The following is a 23,312-nucleotide window of genomic DNA, read 5'->3' as shown; positions in this document are numbered from 1 at the left end:
GAACTACTGAAGTCGTGCGTACTACCACTCGGGCACCTTCGGAAATTTTCGGCCTAGAACCGAACCTCCCCACTCCTTTGACCCGGGGCCTCACCGCCCGATTTAATTAGGAGCTTAATCCGCCATTGCGGACTCAGTCCTCTGATCGCGGCTACTGACCACGTCTTCTCGACGTCCTCTGCGCTAGGAGGTTTTTCGCGGGGAATTGCGAATTCGGGTGCAGAAGAGATGTAATCAGTTGCTCTAAGGGATGTGATCCCATTTGTTCAGTAGTCGGTCAGTAGTAGTAATTAGTTCAAGTCATGTCTCTAATTTTTAAGATTTAGTATTTTTTTTCTAAATTTTCGACTTTGTTCGCGCATCCGCGTCTTCTCTGTCCGCGGCATCCTGATGTCGGCGCGAGACACCTAGTGAGCTCCGAACTCTACACCCTGTTTGACAGGGTCGAAGTGCTGGAGAGACAAATTGCTCCCAGCTCGTGGTCCTGCACCTCCATTGCGGGTCACGTTAGAAGAGATTGTTTCCGTGACTCGACGTTATCTTTTGAAGACCCGGGTGGTAATGTAAAATCAACATCCCCCCCCCCCCCCCCCACTTTCTAGCTACAAACTACATTAATCGAATGAATAGCCTACCAGCGAACAGTGCTTTCCTCAAGAATATGTAGAATGAATAAAACTAATCATCGATGTAATAATTGGATGAATCAAATTTTGGTGTGATACTTATAAATTTTTGTTTATGTAATTGTTTGTTGTTAAAGTTGAGTATGTGTTGTTATACTAATATCGGGCCGGCCGGTTCTCGAAAAATTTAAGTATATAATTAATATCATTAATTGGGAAACTTATAAATGCCAAATCAAATGGAAAACAGAATTCATTATTTACATTTTTAAATAAAACAGGGAACTTATAGACCAAGCTACTTGTGTAGTGTTAATTTATTTACGATTTACCTTCTTCCCTTAAACGATCCAACAGCTCCCAAGTTGCTTGTGTCAGGGAGTTCCAAATTGTCTTGTTCTCCACCTCGTGCCACCTCTGGTCAATAACTTTATTTTTCTTATTAAACATACCCAGCAAGTTTCCAAGGCTCTTTTTAATTAAATTAAAATAATTTAATTTTGAGGCACGAGGGGCGTTACAATGGAACTGTTATTCTGAATTCTCAGCGCTATTTTACAAAAAGGGGCAAAGGCAAATGAAAGCTTGCGGCGATCTAAATCTAAAACGCAGCGGGTTTTACTCAAAAAATCAAGGCCACAATAAAATTAGGTGAGACACCGGGTACAACTATGAATCGCCAATCCCACGAGAAATGCTTGATCTTGAAATGTATAACAACTGATTTGCACGAGCGTAGACACTCACCATTAGCAACACAAATATTAGCATAGTCCTCTGAGGAGACACGGGAAGAAAGAGCTGGAAAGAGACTAAGCAATTGTTGCAAAAAAGTTTCACTAATCACTGAGCGGGAAGCACTAGTATCCAAAAGGGCAGGAAACAACCGATCGCTGATGGACACTGACAAGAAATGCAAAAATGAAGAGGAAGAGGTTTTTCTTTTTAGACGACAGAGCCGGCCTCTTTTCCGCCCCGTCATGCGGAATTTAAAGGGCAATTGACTCTATAATGCCCCAAGACCTTTCAGGAGAAGCACTGCCGGCTATTAATGTCTACACGTGGCTGGGTGCAATCCTCGGTAATGTGTCCAAAGACACAACAGTTCGCGCACCGAGCGCGTGTATGGGCGGACTGAGGGATGACCGAGGGCTGCTTCTTATTGTGAGGAGGAGTTACATTACTGGAGCCACGCCTAGGCGCGCTATAAGATGATGGCCCATTAACCTTGTGTAATGCAGGGACCTGCCTAGTGCTCGAAGCACTAGGATCAGAAATCATGCTCACTCTGTGTTTACCCAACTCGTGTGTACGTGTCCCTGAGCCTGTCCTTGCTGTGGACGGAAATTCTGATTCATATTTACTGATAGCCATGAGGCGCGCCTCGACCTCGCTGCCCCAAGCATGCAGAGACTTGAAAGTAGTAGGTGGGGAAAGCATACTACACGAGCTGAAAACATGAGGACCAAAATTTCCTAAAATAAGCTGCACGAGCTCAGCTTCAGGAGTGTAAATCTCTAACACAGTAGCAAAGGCCAAAACGCTATCAATAAATTGAAACACAGGCTCGTCAGGTCGCTGGAAGCGAAACACCAGATCGCGCTTACAAGCGTCCATGACACGAGGAGGGCCAACATCATGAAGAACAGCTAGTTTGAAGGCTCGCAAGTCCCCCTTTTGAACGATAATATCTGTAAGGTTTGTCACATAAACACCACAACTCTTCGTCAGCAAGGCCTTTAAAAAGGCATCAGGGGGTACCAGGGCTAACTTGGCGACACGATCGGCCTCACAGAAAAATTCTAAGATGTGTTTGGGATCGGTACCATCAAGGATGGGTAAGGACTTCAGGACAGAAAAGAACTTTCGGGAGCGAAGCACTGACGTCACACCGGTGGGCGCGGGCCGACACACTCACTCACATCGGCAGACGATTTTAAACGCCGGGGTCGTAGAGGGTGGTGGTAGAAAGAGGGGGCTCGCAGTATGTAAGGGGGGGGGGAAGGTGGTGGCACATCGGGCTCAGAATGGCGCAGCCTTGGATGATGTCTCTCTCTCTGAGAGAGAGTGAGAGAGAGAGAGAGAAAAAGAGAGAGCGTCTCTTCTTATAGTCTGTTAACATAACTTTATTCCAAGCAGATATGCTTGTACAAAGTTACCATGGCCATGACTGTAAACGTGAGATCTTGAAGTTTTCAACTTGTCATTTTCGTCCTGCTATCAGAGTGGGTCCAAGCATAAAAATGTCTTGAAATGTAAACAGGTACCTCCGATTCCCTGCCCCCCACCCCCCTCACTGGTGGCCGGGCCCCGGGGATTCCCCCCCCCCCGCAAACCCCCCCCCCCTCTCCAAGACAACCCTGTTTCTAACAATATGCATGAATTGTAGCTTCTTCCTTTTTTTTTTTGTTTTGTTTGGAGAATATAAGTATAGTACATAACATTATTCACTCACTCACTTATGTCAGCTTACTGGAAAACAATATTTAAATAAAGCTCTACACTAAAATTGTTACAGTTCTATGGTTTGAATTGCAAATAAAACACATAAGAAAATGATGACAGTTCTTGAACATTAAAATAATGAATGTTATCATGAATTTAAGATGATGGTTTATTTCAAATAAAAGAATTTATAGCCAAATTTTGTAGATTTATTATTTTTATCCAAAGTTGTCACTTTCACTTCTATTTTACACAGTGTGGCATTGTCATGCCACAATCTATTTTCTTTGTTATGTATGCAGTTGTGTTTATCTCAGCATATTTTAGTTTTAGTTTTTTTTTTTTTAATAATCTTTGGTTTGCAATTTAATTAAACTTATTTACCTTTTTTCTATTTCGCCTCTCAATCTTGCACCATTTGTTTATGGTCTATGGTTGGTAATAGAGCTGACTGCTACTAAAAGCATTTTTATTTTTTATTTTAACTAGTGTGTAAGTTTGTAACGTTTTATATCACTCTTTTGTGATTTTTTTATTATTTCTGTCAATATTTTTATCATCTGTGTGAGGTGCAGAGTTCTGTATGATCTGTTTTTATTTCCTACAAGTCGTGGTCGTGTGCCGTGCGACACCAGCGCTCAGGCGTGGCGGTGGCAGGGAGTCGACAAGCGCGCGCTGGAGTGTACGCGTCGGCTCCACGGCGCGCTTTACCGTCCAGGGCTGAGCTGCATTTACCACTTTGCGTCTGTTAGCCTATGCTGGCAGCTGTGGTCGATACTGGCCGAAAGAGACTTATCAGTGCGGCCCAAACCACAGTGGTGAAACTGTCCACTTCACTCGCATGATAATTATTCGTGAGCTACCGATGAATGCAACCTTACAAGGCGACTTCCAGACAGTGGTTAGCCAGGCAAAGCACAGTACAAAAAAACACACAAACAAAATCCTTGAAAAATTACATACCTGGGGGGCTTTCCCGGTAGAATATCGTCCTATTGGCTACAAACGCTTTTCATACAATTACTATTCTGTGATTCCTTGGTCAGAAACCTTTTTTTAAAAAAATTCTGTCACCAGTCATTTTATTTTTTTTGCTGCCTCCTGTACACTCCCATTTAATCTTTGTCAGACCTGTCTCCCATATATCATATAATTTGCCAACCATCTAATGACCCAGCAAGTACTAACGTCTCTGACGCGAGATGGGATGCTCTGGTTGCAGCCTCACCGGCTGTGCGTGCCCGTCCCTCTGTTCCACACGTTCGGCAACACGCTGGGCATCACGACGGCGTGGCTGTTCGGAGCGACGCTGGTGCTGCCCTCGGCCGGCTTCAGCGCCGCGGGCGTGCTGGCGGCCCTGCAGCAGGAGAGGTAGCCCGGGGCCTGTCGCGGGGGGGCCAGGCCCGGCCGCCGTCCCTCCACGCCCGCCCGTGTGTCCCCAGGTGCAGCGTGGTGTACGGCACGCCCACCATGCACGTGGACATGCTGGCGCTGGCCGAGCGCGACGGCGTGCGCCTGCCCGGCCTGGAGCTGGTCCTCACGTCCGGGGCGCCCACCTCCCCGCACCTGTTCCGCGAGTTCCGCCGGGTGTACGGCCTCCAGCGGGTCAACGTGAGTCCTGAGTCCTCCTGCTCCGTGTCCGCTCCCCACTTCACTTCATTTCTTATGGTACCTATCTCAAAAAAGGTGCATCGTAGAGACAAAAATTTCTGGTATTCAAATTTTCTGCGAATTAATTTATAAACAGATATATTCTCCACTACAATTGTTTTTTACCTAGAACCATTTTGATGTCACCGGCACGTCTCCGCAACCTGCTGTGCTCCACTCCAACTCACAGATGTTCAGGCCCTTCACTTTTATGTGTGTAACCTGTGTCACTTATGCCACTTCCAACACGTGGAGTGGGGTGAGGGGTGCATGTTTCACCCCCCTCCTTCCACTCCTCTCCCCTGTGGCGACTGTTAGTGTATCAGTAACTCAATAGTTTTACTGTGGTGTGTTGGTTTCAAAGAGGCTGTATAAATACTTGCGCTGACGTAAGTGGCACTAGAGCAGTCGTAAATACTGCATAAAGTTTCTATTGTTCTACAGTCAAACAGATGGTGCATTTCTGAACACTCCCATTATTATGAGTATCAGTGAGGTTCCACTGTAGTAATTTTTTAAGCGTGTGTTCTATTTAGTGTTGCTGTTAGGTCCTATTACATTTAAGTTCGTAATATATTCATATTTGTCTTGCATAAGAATTTTTATTATACTTGGGGTTATTTATAATTGAGACCATGTTTCATTTATGTCTAACTTAACCTTTTTACTTCGTTTTATCTTGTTCTAACATCCACGCTCACTCAAAATACTTGCTGATTTATTGCAGATCTGGTTTATACATTAAAACAAAATTAAACAATCAGCAAAGCCCTAGGAAAATTCAGCAAGGTTTCCATACACTTTAAACATGTTCAATGAGCATATTTCATAAAGAAATGAGTCACACATTGTATTTTTGAAGTTATACTTCTTTAGGTATGTTATGAAAAAATGATGAGAGTGAAATTTTAAGATGCGCGCGCATCACTGTAACACAAAATTAACAGGTTGAAACTGCTTGCTAAACTGCTCATTAAGTCTCGAAAAAAAGCTACCAACAAAATAGAAATAGAACCTCTATTAGTCTCGCACGTTGGCACACTCGTCGCATGTGATAACTGTTTTCATATTTATAATACAGTAAAAGTCCGTTATAACGTAAATTTATAACGGCGCCAAAAGTTTATGTTATAGCGAATTTTCGTTATAGCCAAAATTTAAAAAAAATCCTATTTTTGCAGCATTTTTGAAATATATTATTTTCTCGCTTGTTTTTACTATGGAAATTCACAACAAAAGTAAAGAAATATACATAAAACTTAACTAAAATAACATTTTTAGGCTATATCAGCACTTGCCAACTGCGAAATATGAGACCGCGTGGCCGTGATAAGGCCGTCACGCACATCATGGCTAAGCGCACAGCGGGCGGGCGGGGTCACGCAAGGTCATGCCGGCCGCTTCCTGTCGCTTTGACCGCAGCTGGTTTGCTGGAGACATGTGCGCTAAGCTGATGATATCGGGTGCATATTTGCAGAGTTTTTAATACAGTAGAATCCCGTTATAGCGAGCACGGTAATAGCGAGAGCACGGCTATAACGAGGTCTTTTTGAGGAATTTACGGCGTGATCACGTGAAGCGGGGATTTGCGGCGTGATCGCGTGAAGCGCGCCTTGGTTATTTGATTGCTTTATCTTCACCGCTCTCGCTCGGCACTAGATATCTTGCCGTTGACACCTGTCACATTCTTCAGCCTTGCAGTCGCCACCTAAGTGCGTGGCTTTAAAAATAGAATCCCGTCCTTTCTTTCTTTTATCAAACTTCTGCTTGGCTTCATGGCCAAGGTATGCTCGACTCGAATAAACCAAGCCTTTGAATATACATATACTTGTACGCATTTCTTATTATTTATAAAATAGACAAAATCTATTTTTTCCCGCCATTAAACATAACAATGCACATTTTTTTTAAAATATAAATGCTCTTAATTAATTTGTTGGGACATTTTCATTAACGAATAATAAAATTGTTTATAACTACAGTAAACTCCCGGTATATCGCACCCCGATTGATCGCGGAATCGGGTATATCGCGGGTCAAACCATGTCCCCCAATCAGAAATGAATAATAATGGAATAAATGGTTGACAGCAGATTAGGATAATTTTGCGTTGTAACTCACAAACTAAGCATCGGGCAGAAAAAAGTATAGGCGTAGAAAATGTCCGCAGTGAAATTCTAAACAAGATATCTCCGTACATTATTCCTCTATCTTGTAGGGTTTTTAAATTATTGTCCAATCCAGCCCAGTGTTAATTTCTGAAACACTAGTTCTTAACGTTGCTTGATCTCACAAATGAAGCATCGGACAGGGGACCCGATAAAGCCCACCGTCCAGCGACATTATCCAGCGTGACTCGGCTGGGGATTGATGTTGGATAGGCTTGGTTGACGGCAAGTGCTGGGAGGGGAGAGGCGAGCAGAGAATATGCGACCAAGACACCCGGGTAGTCGGGAGGGGTGGAATATAAGCGCTAGTGATGAGAGGGGCGATGAGTAAGCCGAAAGGGGGAAGTCTGGTGTCCTTGAGTAGTTCACTCATTTCCCGTCTGCACACTTCTCGTGGTCACGTTTGTTGACAAGCGGAGACAAGTCATTGTTGACCGTGCGTTATTGAAGCCGTGTTTTTACAGTCAGTCTTGTTAGCGCTTGGTACAATGTCACAGAAACGAAAAACTCATTCTATAGCAGATAAAATGAAAATCATTGAGCGTGTGAAAAAAGGTGAGACGAAAGCGAGCATATCACGTGAGTGCGGTATCCCAGAAGGTACAATCAGAGGGTGGATAAAAAAGGAACAGAAACTGATAAATTTTGTGGATGTTATTGAAAGTGATGTAGGGTTGCAAAGAAAAACAATCAAGTTAGGTGAAGACAGTGAACTGGATGAATGCCTTTACAGGTGTTTTTTAACTAAACGAAGTGAAGGTGTACCATTTCAGGACCTATTTTGAAGGCTCAAGCTGTGAAGTTTTATAACGATTTGCCAGGAAAGACGGACTTCAAAGCTTCAGAAGGGTGGTTTTCGCGATGGAAAGTTCATTACGGAATACAGCAGGCAAGCATCGAAGGCGAAGCCCATCTTAGTGGGTGGGGCGGGGTAGTTGACGTATACTGTCAGAGAGGGAAGAGGCGGGAAGGAAAAATAAGGCGTAGAGAGAGGTAGAGATTGGAGCGGGCAGAAACACGGTGACAGGGAGGGGGTAGGGGAGGGGATGTGTTCACGCAGCACACAGGCAGAGCATGAGTCACTTGACTGAGCAGCGTCGCTGCGTACAAGGAAAAATCAGGTAGTCCGGTGTTTAAAATTCCACTCCAGAATCTTCCCATTTAGTGTGGAGCGCTTACACAAACAATGACTTCTTTTTATTTTTTAACGTCTTTTACTGTACAGTATGTACTGTATTAATTGGTATTTTACTGGACATCTGTTTAGTTACAACTTGAACCTACAGACGTAATATTATTGAGTAATTCATTGTATTATACATGTTCATCTTTGTACTTTGGTATAATGTTTTAACATTAAATGGTAAAGTAAATCAGCTAGCGTATTTTTAATCTTTGCCGAGGAATTCCCAGCGGTCCAATACTTACGTGAACCATACTGTACCACTTTTGCCGTGAGGTAGTAAACAAGCCCCGGAAATGTTTATGTGTAGCGGCCTACCGACCTTTAACCAGAGGCTGGGGAATATAACACTTGCCGATCTGAGCCACACACACTCAGCAACTCGACACAGTGTTTGGTGAAATAAGTAAAGACATAGTTTAACACGGTTTTTAATATGGCGCCACTGATTGCGCTAAAATTAATTTGGCACAATTTTTGTTTCCCGCGTGTGACCATTTATAATTTACTGAAAGCATGGATAATAAAATTTAACCACTTGACACAATAGACGATTCTTTATTTTTTATTGTACAAATGCTAGAATCGTTTTTCCCGTATCTGTGGCCTACTTCTGCAAAAGACACGCTATCTGTAAGTAAATCTAGAATTTTTATTTTGTAAATCAAACTCGGTACTTTGCGATTCATATTCGGTTTGAAGTATCACTACGGCCTTTCTATTTAGAAGACTTTGACCACAGAATCGTGTGTAACCGCACACACTACACTTACTTTGCTACGGACATTCATACGAAGCAGATACTGTGGCTAACACCACGAGACTGGCAGCAGCTTGTGTGCCGCACGTGTGCATGGCGGCGTGTGGCGCGCTCGTAGGCCGTGCGACAAACTGCGCGGCACGCGGAAAAATAAAAAAAATTCAACATTTAATATTTATCTTTAAAATTTATTATTTTTATTTTTTCACCCGCGTTTAGTGAAAACTGCGGATGCAAAGTCCGCACATAAGGCGGGCCGGGCCGTCTATACGGTGCCTGCTTGCCGACCTATTAGAACACATGCGGTGTTTTATGCCTTTTGACTTTGGTCACATTGAAACATCGCGGTTATGCAACAACGCGGTTAAGAGTTATGTCCCCCGACAACCGCGTTAAATAGGGAGTGTACTGTATGTTAGGCCAAAAACTTCAGAGCCGTCTTTATACTTGTTGCTAATTGATCGCGTTAATAATACACAAATATTTATAAACTTGTTTGGAATTATTTCAGTAGTGACACGTTTGCAAACACGTCACGTTATTTATTTTACTAGCTGGCAAATAGTAGGCACTACCGTATTTATTTCCGAACCACTAGGACAGTTTTATTGTAACTTTTGTTTTGGTCAGTTGTTGGGGTATCTGTCCAGGAAGGGGGTGCTGATGGTTTGAGTTTAATTCCGAATTTATTTTCTGAAAACGTTTACAGGTTTTTTAAATGAAAAAAGTATTGTTTTCCAGCGACTATTTCGTTTGAGGCCTACGTGCGTTACCGCACTCCTGCATTTTTGTAAGGAATTAAATCGTCACGCTACACTAGCGCCACCTGTTAGCAACATCCCGAACCAAAACGGCCGCCAGCAGACAGCCCGCGTCGCCGATAGATAGCAGGACAATGCTGTGTCGGCCGCGGGCCAAGATGCTCTACTTACATGGCGTGGTAGGGTATTCTGGTTATTTTGACGCAATTGGTGATCGCATCCGTACTTGTGGTGTATCACTTTAAAGAGAATTCACACATCAGCTCACAGAAATTAAGATTTCGTTTATATAACCTGTTATTTTCCAATTATACAGGTTTAAACACAATTTTTATGCTATTTTCAGTTAATTTTTATTTTTTGGGGGCCAAAATTTGTCCAATTCGGTTATAGCGAGAACACGGTTATAGCGAGGATCAAACCCGGAACAGTGACACCTCGCTATAACGGGACTCTAGTGTACTTACTAACAATATGTAAACTCAAAGATGTAGTGAAATTTATTTTAAAATTTGTCACAATATTAGGCCTACTCACGTTGACACCTATGAAAAATGTTAAACAATAAAAAAAAATTTTTAAAAAATCTCTAATTATGTTGGACAACCATACAAATTATATAAAATAATTTTTCTGACAATTGGTCAGTAACACAAAAATAATCACTCGTACAGACCCTTGGAAAATAACACAAAATTAAAAATCACTTTTTAAAAAACGAATCAATTTTCGTTTGCCTTGATTTCACTAGACTTTCGGACAAAATAAACGACTGGACCTCTTGGAAGTTCATGAAATCTTTCGCCGAAGCATTTGTATGCTGATAAAAACGACTGATTGTGTCAAGTGCCTCCATCATTGACGTTTTCGAAGGTACATATACGTCACTTGGTTCGTCGTCATTATTGTCATCATCTTCAGACGCCGCTTCGTTTTGATTAGAAGAGACGAACTCGACAAGTTCCGTGTTCGTCAACTCCCCGCACATGTCAACATTATCATCAGCGCGTAGTGCCGTACACTAGAGCTGTAACAAACCGTATGTATTCGTCACTGAGTAACGGATGTGCCATATACAGTGAAACCTCTTTAATACAAACCTGAAGGGACCTAAAATTTTGCAGTTTGTATTAACGAGGTTTGTATTAACAGGTGCATATGCTCACATTAATAATAATCGACAAAATGAAGTATTGATTTTTTACTCGAAAATTAGTCAAATAGAGAATTAAAGAGGCTTGAAAAATTCATTGATTTTTTTCTGCAATTTTTTAGTTGCATAAATGTCCTTTACTGCACTGCAAAGTTTGTCGAAGGAAGACAAGACATCAGTGTCTACATCACTAGCAGCCAGAACATTTTCCAAGACGATTAATGCTGAAGAAGCTTCATTTCTGCTTGGAAGTTCGTGAACGTCGTCATCCACATCATCACTCTCTTCTTCTTCTCCATCTTCACATACAACTGGAACAACTTTGTCCAGCTCACTTTCACATTCATTCAGTGGTGCAGCTTTTGTATACACATTATCATCAACATGAACATAATCTTTGAAGTTGCCAGAAGCACCATGTTGCTGAAGTTCTTCCCAGCCTTCCACTAGGTCTGAACTTTCATCTTCGGGACTTTCATCTGTTTTGCCAAACCCACTTTTGGCAAAACAGTTTTGGATTGTTGCTGTTGATACACTGTCCCAAGCCATTGAAATGTTCCTCATTGCATCCAACACATTCCACCTTGGCTGAGAAGACTTCTGTAGCTCAAGCTGCCTAATGAGGTACTTCACTAGACGTGTCCTGTAGAACCTCTTGACTGTGGCAATGATGCCCTGGTCCAGTGGTTGCATGAAGCTGGTTGTATTTGCTGGCAGGAACATCAGTGTGACATTATTCAGCTGTAGCCCATGAGCTGTATGTGCTGCACAACGATCTAACAATAGAAGAACATTTCTGTTCAGAGTTGCCATCTTCCTGTCAAACTGGATTAGCCACGACTGGAACAATTTACTCGTTACCCATGCATTTTCATTTGCTTCATAATCACAGGGCAGTCGAGCAGTATCAATACCCTTGAAACATCTAGGTTTCATTGACTTTGAAATTACTAAAGGTTTCAGCTTTGTGCTACCATCCTGGTTGCAGCACAACAAAACAGTGATTCGTGCCTTGCTATGTTTGCCACCATGACAAGATTCTCCTCTGAAGGCCCATGTCTTGTTTGGAAGCAAGTTATAAAAAATTCCAGTTTCGTCCATGTTAAATATGTCGCGTGGCGCATATTTATTCAAAACTGGCTACACAGAACCTAGTCAATCAAGTGCAGCATCTTTGTCCACAGCTGCACTCTCTCCACAAACAGCTTTATAAACCAAATTATTTCGCTCCTTGAATCGCTGCAACCATCCTTTACTGCACTTAAAGTCATCAATTTTCAGTGTCAGTGCAAAATAATCTGCCTTTTGTTGGATCATTGGCCCGGACATGGGTATGTTACCATCCCGCATCTGATGAAACCACTCCAGTAGCTTATCTTCCAGTTCCTTGTGTTGAGGACCACGCATACGTTTTTTTCCCTTTGTACAACTACCACTCGCGCACGCTGCTTCTAATTTTTCTCTCTTGCTCACTATCGTCGAGAGAGTCGACAACGGTATGTTGAAGGCTTTCGCGATTTCCGTTTTAGACTTACCGCTATTGTCGATGCTACTTAAAATTTCCATTTTTGCTGACAAAGATAACTCGTTCCGTTTATGCTTCGTCATTTTACAGCACGCTGGTTAGTTCAACAAAAGTAAACAGATAAAAAAAAGTGTCAGAGTGACCAACCCAAAATCATGCACCATGAGTCCCGTATGACAGCATGTTCACCTCGGGGGACGCAGTATTCAGTTGGAACAGCAGCAGCTAACGTGAACAGTTCATTGGTGTAAAGGGAGCCATGTTCTTGGAACAGCCCATGCGGCGTGTGGTTACGGTTTTGTATTGTAACTCTCAGGTTATTGTGGGCTTCTACTTGTTTGTATTCTGTTTTTAAAATGCGTAAAATTCTTTAAATGGGAAATTTATCTTTCAAATAAATATTTTTCTAATCAAGGTATTAATTTCAATAAAAGCAATTTCCTTTAAATAGCCGCGTTCATTCTAGTGCGTTTTCTACAGTTTGTAGCACTGCACTATTTTCCGTTGTCTATGTAAATATGGTTGTTAACAAAACAAGACCTGGTCGTAAAATGTTTGCTGTTCGAAGTACATAGACTATTTGCCGTTAACAGAATTATAGTGAAGCTGCGTGCACGTGATTAAAGTGTGCGATTCTTGTTCTAAAATTTTATTCGGTTTATCCGATAATAAAACAATAGTACACTACGTGAGCGGACGTGAGGTTACTTCGTAATACATAATAACGAATATTTCGTATTAACCGTATTGATTGACATTAAATATGCTATCCCAGTTTGAAGGGGAATTAAAAGTGTTCGAATAAACGCGAACTTTGAAATAACCGGTATTTTATTAACGAGGTTTCACTGTAGTAACGACTAACGAGTAACGAAACGTTACACACGAATGCTTTTCGTATGTTTTACGCATGCGCACGCATATTCGATGAATTTGCGTTACAAAGAACGATGTTTGTTTATTTTAAGTAAAGTATAATTTGGAAATTTGTCGTCCAAGTTTTTTACTGTTTATTAAAGGTATTGTGTGTGTAGACAAAAGTTTTAAATGGGAACAGAAACAACGTAAGAAATTATTTTTTACAAATTAGAAATACAATAGAATCTCGTTATAGCGAGCACGGTAATAGCGAGAACAAGGCTATAACGAGGTATTTTTGAGGAATTTACGGCGTGATCGCTTGAAGCGCGCTTTTGTTTTTGTCTGCTTTATCTCCACCCCTCTCGCTCGCCACTAGACATCTTGCGTTGACGCCTGTCACATTCTTCAGCCTTGCAGTCGCCACCTAAGTGCGTGGCTTTAAAAATAGAATCCCGTCCTTTCTTTCTTTTATCAAACTTCCGTTAGTTATCTGTGCCTGCGACTTCACAGTCATCGCATCACTGGCTGGCTTCAAGGCCAAGGTATGCTCGAGTCGAATAAACCAAGCCTTTGAATATACATATACTTGTACGCATTTCTTGTTTATAAAATATACAAAATCTATTTTTTTCCGCCATTAAACGTAACAATGTGCACTTTTTTTGAATATAAATGCTCTTAATTAATTTGTTGCGACATTTTCATTAACGAATAATAGCATTGTTTATAACTATGTTAGGCCAAAAAGTCAGAGCTGTCTTTATACTTGTTGCTAATTGATCACGTTAATAAAACACAAATATTTATAAACTTGTTTGGAATTATTTCAGTCGTGACACGTTTACAAACACGTCACGTTATTTATTTTACTATCTGACAAATAGTAGGCACTAGAGCTGTAACAAACCGTATGTATTAGGTACTGAGTAACTGGTGCGCCATCTAGTAACGAGTAACGAAACGTTACACACGGCTGGATCTCGTTACTCGGATTTTTCGTATGTTTTACGCATGCGCGCGCATATTAGATGGATTTACGTTACAAAGAACGAGGTTTGTTTATTAAGTAAAGTATAATTTGGAAATTCGTCGTCCAAGTTTTTTACTGTTTATTAAAGGTATTGTGTGTGTAGACAAAGTTTGAGATTGGAACAGAAACAACGTAAGAAAGTATTTTTTTCAAATTAGAAATATGTAAGGTTTTTGTTTTTATAAGCGCGTATTTCCAGGTTTTTTTTGTTTGTTATCTTAAAAGAGATAATATTCAAAAGCCACTCTAATGAGATTTAATTGTTTCTTGGTTAACAAAAACTATTAATTCTCAAATATTGTTAATTGTTTATATTCTATTTATTATTATTTACGCAACGTCATACTGTACGCATACGCAATACGACTGGATTCGTTGCTGCAACATAACATAGCATGTTATGCGGTATCAGAAGTAACGAGTAACGTATCGGTAACGATACGATAGTAACGAGTACTAATTGTTATAGTAACAAATACATACGGGTACGCTTTTTTTCGTTACTTTTACACCTCTACGCAAGCTTACGATGCAGTTGTGAGACGAGTTATGCTCATTTACGGGCTACAGTCGGCGTGATTCTAAATAATTAATGCTCGCAGCGGGGTCCTCGCCTTGCTTTCGTCGCTGCGAGTCAAGCTATGCTCGCTGTGCAGTGTTGCCAAGACGGCCACATCATGCGCGTTGTTTCATTTGCCGGACACATGGAATTGTGCGAAATTGTTTCTCATTTATTAAGGAAATTGTAGATGTTTTCTCATTGTTTTAGAGCAAAATTACAGGTGTGTAATCTATCGCTATAGCGAAAATGAGCCCACCCTGCATTCGTTATTTCCGAAATTTTTATCCTATGCAGCATATGAAAAACTGACGGTGCCGATGGCAATTATTGTTATAGCGGACTTTACGTTATAGATCATATTCGCTACAACGGACTTTCACTGTATTTATCCACATGTGTCTAGTTTCTACATTCACAACACGGTGTTTAGTTTCATACAAGTGCGAATTATATATGTGCTAATAAAATTATATTCAGTAGTGATTTAAATTTAATATTTTGATTAATATTATTTACTATAGGGGGAAAAGTTAAATCTGAACCGTCTCTCTTATCGCTGTGCGCAGGGGCTGCCTTCCCCTTTACCGCCCCTTAGCGCAACGACAGTGTCTGGAGGGGAAGGCGTGGCGACCCCTCCAAATCAAGGCGATGGAGTGTCAGCCCGTCTTACACGAACGCGACACAAGGGTTATAACACATGAACTGCATCATGTAATCACAACTTGAAAATACACTACAGCGTTAACTCATGTCCAAATCATTTAAACACATACATATTTACAAAAATAAATCAAGTTAACACAACATCAACATGCTAACAGTCACGCTATTTGTTTGCAGTCATAAAAAACCTCTCTGTGAAAAAAACTATATTATCATAAACAAAAATGCTGCATGTGTTAAAATTACTCTTTCTTTGAAGGCTTGGTTATCAAATTATCATTTGGTTAAGGGTTCTGTAAAAATAGCATTTTCTTAAAGGTAAAATACAGAACATTTGTGTTTTGTCACTACTTTTTCCGTCACTAATGTTCGACGCAAGAACGCATGTTGATTATAGATACATAATTTTAAGATGCCAATGTAATATTTTAATAGTTAGATAGTTATTATATTATGTTATTTACCTAATCTAAGTCTGATGTAAAGCTGGCATTTTCCGTTTCACTAGAGGAATCTTCATCTGTAGATTCTTCAAGATTAAGGGCGCCGTCTGAACGATGGAAGGAAGCCACTGTAGACATTTACCTCTATATCTCTCCTTTAGAAAGTACTTGAGATTTTCAATTTTTGTTTGGGCAGGAAAGGAGTAAAAAGAACATTCGACGTCGGTCTGGTGGATTTAAGTTGTCACATACCCACCTTAACACTTTTGCGACCCTGCCAATATAACGAAAATGGCTCTTTTCAACCTATTTTTTTGTGCAGTAAAAACCGTCAGAATTTAAGGAACTCACCAGTCAGACACGCCCTGTACCTTCTTGCATTTATTCCTGCATTTAAACAGGCATGTCACCGCGGAAAATCTTCTGAGGCACTAATAAAGGTAAACGTATGCACGGGCGAAACTGCTAGCCACCTCGTGGCGCCCTCTGCAGCTGTACCGGCAGCCGGCTGCTATCTCTCCCGCCGTGGTGGCGTGACGTGTAGTCGGATTGGGGGGGGGGGGAGGCCTTGCCTGCTCAGGGCGATAGTGGCCCTTCTCCTCCTCTTTCCCCTGTCGGAGGAATAACTGAACAAGAACGTGTAAAGGAATTACGGAGTGATATTCACAATGGACCATTTCATGTATTCGGGGACCATTCAAAGTGCAGTGAACGAGAACACTATTGTGATGGTTCTAGAAGCACAGAAGAGAATATAGTTCCAAGTATGAAAAGTATGGGCATGTGGGATGAAATAATGTCAGAAAATAATGTGGTATTTAATCTTGCAGAAAGTTTCTTGAAAAACATGACAACAAATAGAGCTGAGTCTTTTAATAATATAGTTGCAAAGTTTGTTAGTGGTAAAAGAGTCAACTTTTCTCTCCGTGGTGGATACCTTACCAGAAGTGAACTTTCCGTTATTTCGTGCAATGCAGATGGTAACGAACAAGCCGAAATTCACAAAAAATTCACAAATCACAGTCCTGGTGAATATTCAAAAAAAATATTTAAAAGCAAAAAAAAAAAAATTCTACTGAAAAAAGAAGAAAAGAGGCTCTTGGAAAACCCCACAAAGAATACTAACAAGAAAATTAACTTTTCAGAAGACTCACATTATGGCAATGTTTCTCAGATACCAGACATGAATCCTGAAGAATACGAAAAGAAAAAAGAAGAATTTTTGAGAGGACTGCAGAGTGACAGCAAAAAAATTCAGGATATCCAGTCATCAACCACTGGACAAAGGCACTGTATCTTGTGGAAATGTGAAAGAGCAAAGCGTCTGACGGCTTCAAATTTCGGAAAAATATGTCAAATGAGAGAAACAACACCGCGCTCTAAAACAGTTCAATCTATTTTATTTTCGACCTTCTCTGGAAACAAAGTAACTAAATATGGAATTGAGAACGAACCTCATGCAGTCACTCAGCTGGAACAGGAGGTGGGCTTAGTCATAATTCCTTCAGGACTTTTCATTGACGAAAATATACCATTTCTAGCAGCATCGCCTGATGGGCTCATTGGTAGTGATGGCATCATTGAAAAATGTAACTGCCAAGACTATGCTTCCTGAAATGGTAATTCTGGAGAAAAAAAAATTCATTTTTGTGAATTGAAGGATGGAAAAATGCATCTCAAGATCGGTCATATGTACATGTACCAAATTCAGGGACAACTCCATGTTACAGGTCGCTAATTATGCCTTTTTGTCGTTTGGACTCCAAAAGGAATGCTTTTTCAGAAAATCACAAAAGATGACCATTTCTGTAAAAGTTTAATGGAAGAAAAACTTATACAGTTCTACATGAATTCATTACTTCCAGTAACACTAACGTGTCATGATGTAGTCCTTCAATGAAGATATTTTGAAAACACTGCGGTTTTATTTCAACTTAAATATTGGGTTTTACAATGTACTTTTTATAGGACTAGTATTTATACAGGTAATATGCCAAGTGTCATTCTGATTGGGAAATTATTTTTAACAAGAATACCAGTTTAAATGTGCTCGTGCATATGTGTGTGGTGAGTTTGAGAAAACTGAATGCAGAAGGTGATTTCAAACAGAACATGTAAAATTGGTATCTGCATTAATAAGAAAGTACTTAAAGGTGTGAACATTGTTGGAAAAAATGTTTATTTTGGGATTGTATGTAAATACATTCAAAAATTTAATTAATCTTTAACACAGTTCTATATTTAAAAACAATTTTATTTTGTGGGTTATCTCTATGCATTATTTTCTTCTTCTATTTTGTTTGGTTTGTGGATTCTTAGATATATTTCGAAGAAAGACTACCTATTGTTATTGAAGCTGTTTCCAAAGTGGGACTGCAGGAAACTTTTAAGATAATTTTTCGTTTAATGTTCTATAGATACCGAAGCCATCGTGAAATAAAACGTTTGTGTGTATATACATATACAATTTATGGACACGATACTGCCTTAATTGTGCACAAATCATTTCCAAACTGATAAATAAAATATAGTAATAAAATTTTGGTCGAATTCTTTAATGGGAATAATCCCACCAAAGTGGTAAAATGGGGAAGGTTTTGATTAACGTAACAATCGCTTTAAATCCCATAGTATGACAAATACTGCATCGTTTGAACGTATTATAACTCGTAGGAGTAATACCAAAAACCTTTGAATACATTTTTTTTATACGAACAACCATAAATGCAAGGTTTGGAAAAAACATGAGTTTGAGGACAGAAAAGTTTGTAACTTCCTTAGTAGACACATCATCAAATCTGTTAGTATTGTTTGTAAATGTTATAATTTTTAACACAATTTTTTGTCTGAAACAATTTTTGATAAGCCAAACGATTGCTCAAGGGGTTGTAAATAGCAAGGGTAGAAATATAAAAAAACTCAATTCCCATACTATGTACAATATTAAATACGTTATAATTAATGGTATTACCCTTAAAAAATTAATTATATAACAATTAATGTTAAATGTATATTTTATTTTTTATCTAAAACTTTGGTCCAAACAATTATTGATTAGACCTCAAGAAGTTGAAAAAAACTCATGTGAAGATAAAAAGAACTAAACAAAACTTCCGTACCATGTACCTACACTATCAAAGTCATTCATATTTTTATTTTACTTTCTATATATTGCCAAGAACGTTTATATGAAGTAAAATATTATGTAACCAGCCATTACTCCAAGCCGTGGGAATAAAAACGGTTAAAAGACAAAAAAAATCATTAAATTTTTAGTTGATATACTATCAAAAATGAAATAATTTATGCAAAACTCCTAAACATTATCCAAAACCTTTGGCTGAAACAATTGTTGCTACGACTAACTATTTACAGTTATAGTAGAGGTTGAAAAAAGTTTTATAGTTCCTATCAAATATGTTGAACCAAATTTATTTTTTACTATCTTCATATTATCATAAACAATGATCCAGAGCAATTTTTTGTGACCACTTTACGTTCTATGTTATTCAGTCCTGGATGAATTGAACTAAATCTTTTAAAATAGTTTTGGGCCATGGAATAAGACAGTGTTCATTCAATCAATTTTGAATATTGTAGAACGTACAGGATGCTTAAAAAGTTTCAGAAGTTTATATAAGTTTTTTGAGCATTTCATGAAGTGATAGGTACTTCGAAATCTACCTAAACCTGTAGTCTGTGCAGAGAGGGATGGATTTCGTTTACTCAATTTGTCAAACTGTAAAAACTGCGTAGTGCAGTGCTTATAAAGAAAGTTGAATGACAAAAATTTATTTTGCAGCTGCCTTGAAGAAAATGTTTTTTGCTGTAAGGTATATTTTTAATTTGTTACTTGAAGATTTAATATTATTGAATAAATATTTTTCTTTGATGATTTAGATTCGTTTCATTTGTTATCAAACTTTTTTAAAACTTATCTACTTTTTATTTCATACCAAACATTCTTAAACTTAAAAAAAAAAAAAAATTCCATTATAAAAACTCAAAATGTAACAGCCGTTAGTAAAAATGTGTGCCTTTTAAATTATTTGTATTTAAAATATCGCTACTACTGATTTTAGTCTGGAAATTTGCCTGTTTGCCTACGTATTTATGACACCCTTGAGACTGAATAAAAATGCCCGCGCCCTTGGTGCAGAAATGCTGTTAATTTAGTAACCAATCAAAATTTAAAAAAATATATAGATAAAAATTAAGAAAAAAGTTCAAAAGTTAAACATTTTTGGTATTAAATATATGTAAATTAAAATGGTCATTCACAGCGTGACTGTACTGCTGGCACCATAGAGGTTTTCAAGTAGTTTTGCGAATAACCGGGAAAACATCACATTGTAATCAACCATCAATGTAAAGTAGTGTCCAGACATGTATTTCTAAGTCAGTAATTCAGACAGAATTATTTTTTTACGTATGCAGTCACATTTGTCTGTGTGACATATACACAATAACTTATTGTTAACACGTTAATATCAACCACTAAAATAAGTATTTTGCTATATCGCTACACTCTAAACATATATGCAATTGGCACGCCGGCTACGGTAAACTAAAGGACGCAGAAAGATTCAGACACATAGTCCTGGCATTTTATGAGAAAAAGGGGTCGATTTATGGACAAATTGTAAGAAAAGGTTTTATTTTATCAAAATTTGCAGAAAAATTCGTAGAATATCATGTCTAAAATCCACCGAAATCCACTTTATTTTGGTAACGTTTTTTCCGGGATTTGTCCCGGAAAAATGTGGAATAAATTAAACTCTGGAAAACGGTGCGTTCTACGAAGAAAAGTATAGACACTAAAATTAAAGAGAGCCAAATTTACCATAACATATCAAAAATATACAAAAATCCACTAATAAATACTATTTTGTTTTCTGGAATTCGTCCCGGAAAAACCTAAAATATTGAAACAAATTGAAAATGGCGCATTTTATAGCAAAATGTTTCATGACAAAGTTAAAGTACACAACGATTTTCATAATATATTACAAATACACACAAATCAACACAAAATAGGTTTTTTGTTTTCCAGAAAATTTCCTGGAAAAAAAAATACAAAACTAAAACGTTGTATCGTACGTCAAAGAAAGTCATGACTAAAATTAAAGACTTTTTTTTGTATTAAATATAATTTCAATTCACCAAAATCTGCTCATATATATACATATGTATATAGTTTTTTTTGTGACTCGTCCTGGAAAATCTTTTAAAATTCAATAAAACGAAAACGGAACATCGTATTGAAACAGTTTTAGTGGGACAAACAAAAGCACACAAGATTTCCTATACTAAATCCTATATTCACTGAAATCTGGTAAACAGAATTTATTTTGTGATCGGCCACGGAAAAATTATTGAATATTTAGGCTAAATAACAAAGAATTGTATCCCATGTCAAATTATGTCAGATCCGAATTATATTCATTTTCCATAATATATTTTAAAGTCACTTAAATTATATTCCTTTTTCAGTTAGTGATGTGTTAAAACGTTTTTGAAATCTACCTTAATTATTTTCCAGAAAAAAAATCAGACCCATTTCAACTGCTTATTTATTTATTTAAATTTGTTACATGCCCACCGACAGTCTTGGGACTTTAGAGGTGGGCACGACACAAAACAAGTACGACACAAAACAAGTAAAAACAAACACTATCACAATAAATAGAGACAGCACAGGATAAACACAAAACATGAAAACAGAAATGATATAAATACCAAAAGGACAAGATAACATGACACATTACTTAGCGAAATGTTAATTACATAATTATCAAACTATACACAAAATATATAAAAAATGGATAATACAAAATATAACATGTGAGTAGAGAACAAGTTAAGAGGATAAATTTTTAAGTTTAGATAATTGATTATTATTGTGATTCCTAACTAATCGGTATATTATGTCATTAAAGTTATGTAGAGTACAATATGTTTGGTGTAAACGAGAATTAAATTGTGGTATTTTTAACCCAGTGGTTTCCAGGAGATAAGTACAGTTAATTTTAGCGTTAAAACAATTTTCAACAAACAGAGAATCTAAATAGACTCTACGTGCACTAAGAGGAGTTAATGCAGGTGAAGGAAGGTTTTTTAAGTTTATTAAATTAATTAATTTTGTTTGTATACTTTCTAGTTTATTTGCATCGGCCGACTTGATGTCATTCCAGATTACTGAACAATATTCTAATTTGGACCTTATTAAGGCAAAATACAGGGAGAGAATTGAGCCTGAATTGGTAGCATAAAAAGTAATAAATTTGATCATAGCAAGGGTTTTGCGGGAAGACATGTATAAATAGTTTACATGATTATGGAAAAATAATTTTGAATCTAAAATAACACCAAGATCCTTAATTGTTGAACATTTCGTAATTACAGAGTTTTCTAAAATATAATCAATTAAGTGGTTGATATTTCCTTGTAAAGGATATAACAAATGTTTTGTGTTTATTAAGTGTAACCAGATTAAATTTACACCAATTGTTTACTTGGGAAATGTCATTTTGTAATAAAATACAGTCATTCTGTGTTATTATATTCCTAAATATTTTTAGATCATCAGCAAAAAGTACTCCTGTAGAATGGTTGAGAATTTGAGGCAGGTCGTTTATATATAAATTAAAAAGAAGAGGCGATAATGTGCCTCCTTGAGGGACACCAGAAGAGATACTAAACAGGGAAGAATTGTGGTTATTAATTGTAACATAAAAACTTATATTAGTTAAGTAATTAGAAAACCAGTTTGTAAAATTTTGAGTTAAACCAAAGTTAAATAATTTTTTAAGAAGTATAGAATGGTTCACAGTGTCAAAGGCCTTGGCTAAATCAAAGTAACAGGCATCCACTTGCCCTCTGTTGGTAACCTCTCTGTGTATAGGATTTAAAAAAGTAAGCAAGTTAGTGGTGGTCGATAAACCTTTCCTAAAACCATGCTGACTGCTCGATAAACTGTTCTTAAGCTGGAAATTTAAAAATCTAAAAATTGTTTTTTCAAATATTTTAGAAAAACCATTGAGTAGAGAAATAGGCCTATAATTGTTAACATTCTGTTTAGAGCCTTTTTTGTGGATAGGTATCACCTTAGCAGTTTTCCATTTCTCCGGGAAAACAGAGGATTGTAAACTAAAATTAAAAATATGCAGCAAAAGAGGGACTAATAATTCAGAGCAGCCTTTTATAATGAAATTAGGTATGCCATCAGGACCCGTAGATTTGGATGATTTCAACGATTTTATGCCCCATAATACTAAACATTCTGAGATTGTGGGCACAGGAATAGATACTAAATGTATATTGTTTGTCACAGGTTGTTGGATACATGTAGAAGGTTCGTAGACACTGGAAAAATATTTAGCGTATCCATTGGCTAGTTCAGCGGGATCATTCGTAATATGTAGTTCCATTAATTTTTAGAGAATGCTGTTCATAAAAGCCATCTTTCATTAGTTTGACATA

General features: G+C 38.2%; 1 protein-coding gene across 5 annotated transcripts in view; it reads left to right on the top strand.

Annotated features, from left to right (window-relative positions):
• The window catches only part of LOC134533287 (medium-chain acyl-CoA ligase ACSF2, mitochondrial), a 177,757-nt gene that overhangs the window by 71,784 nt on the left and 82,661 nt on the right, over positions 1-23,312 (top strand). For all 5 annotated transcript variants that reach the window (XM_063370743.1, XM_063370744.1, XM_063370745.1 and 2 more), the window contains 2 exons: positions 4,294-4,442; positions 4,514-4,682. In XM_063370743.1, coding sequence (XP_063226813.1) covers positions 4,294-4,442; positions 4,514-4,682 — 318 coding nt within the window. The remainder of the gene's footprint in view (positions 1-4,293; positions 4,443-4,513; positions 4,683-23,312) is intronic.

The sequence above is a fragment of the Bacillus rossius genome, chromosome 6 (genome assembly GCF_032445375.1).
Source record: "Bacillus rossius redtenbacheri isolate Brsri chromosome 6, Brsri_v3, whole genome shotgun sequence".
Lineage (NCBI taxonomy): Eukaryota > Metazoa > Arthropoda > Insecta > Phasmatodea > Bacillidae > Bacillus > Bacillus rossius.
This window is presented reverse-complemented; position numbering and strand designations above follow the sequence as displayed.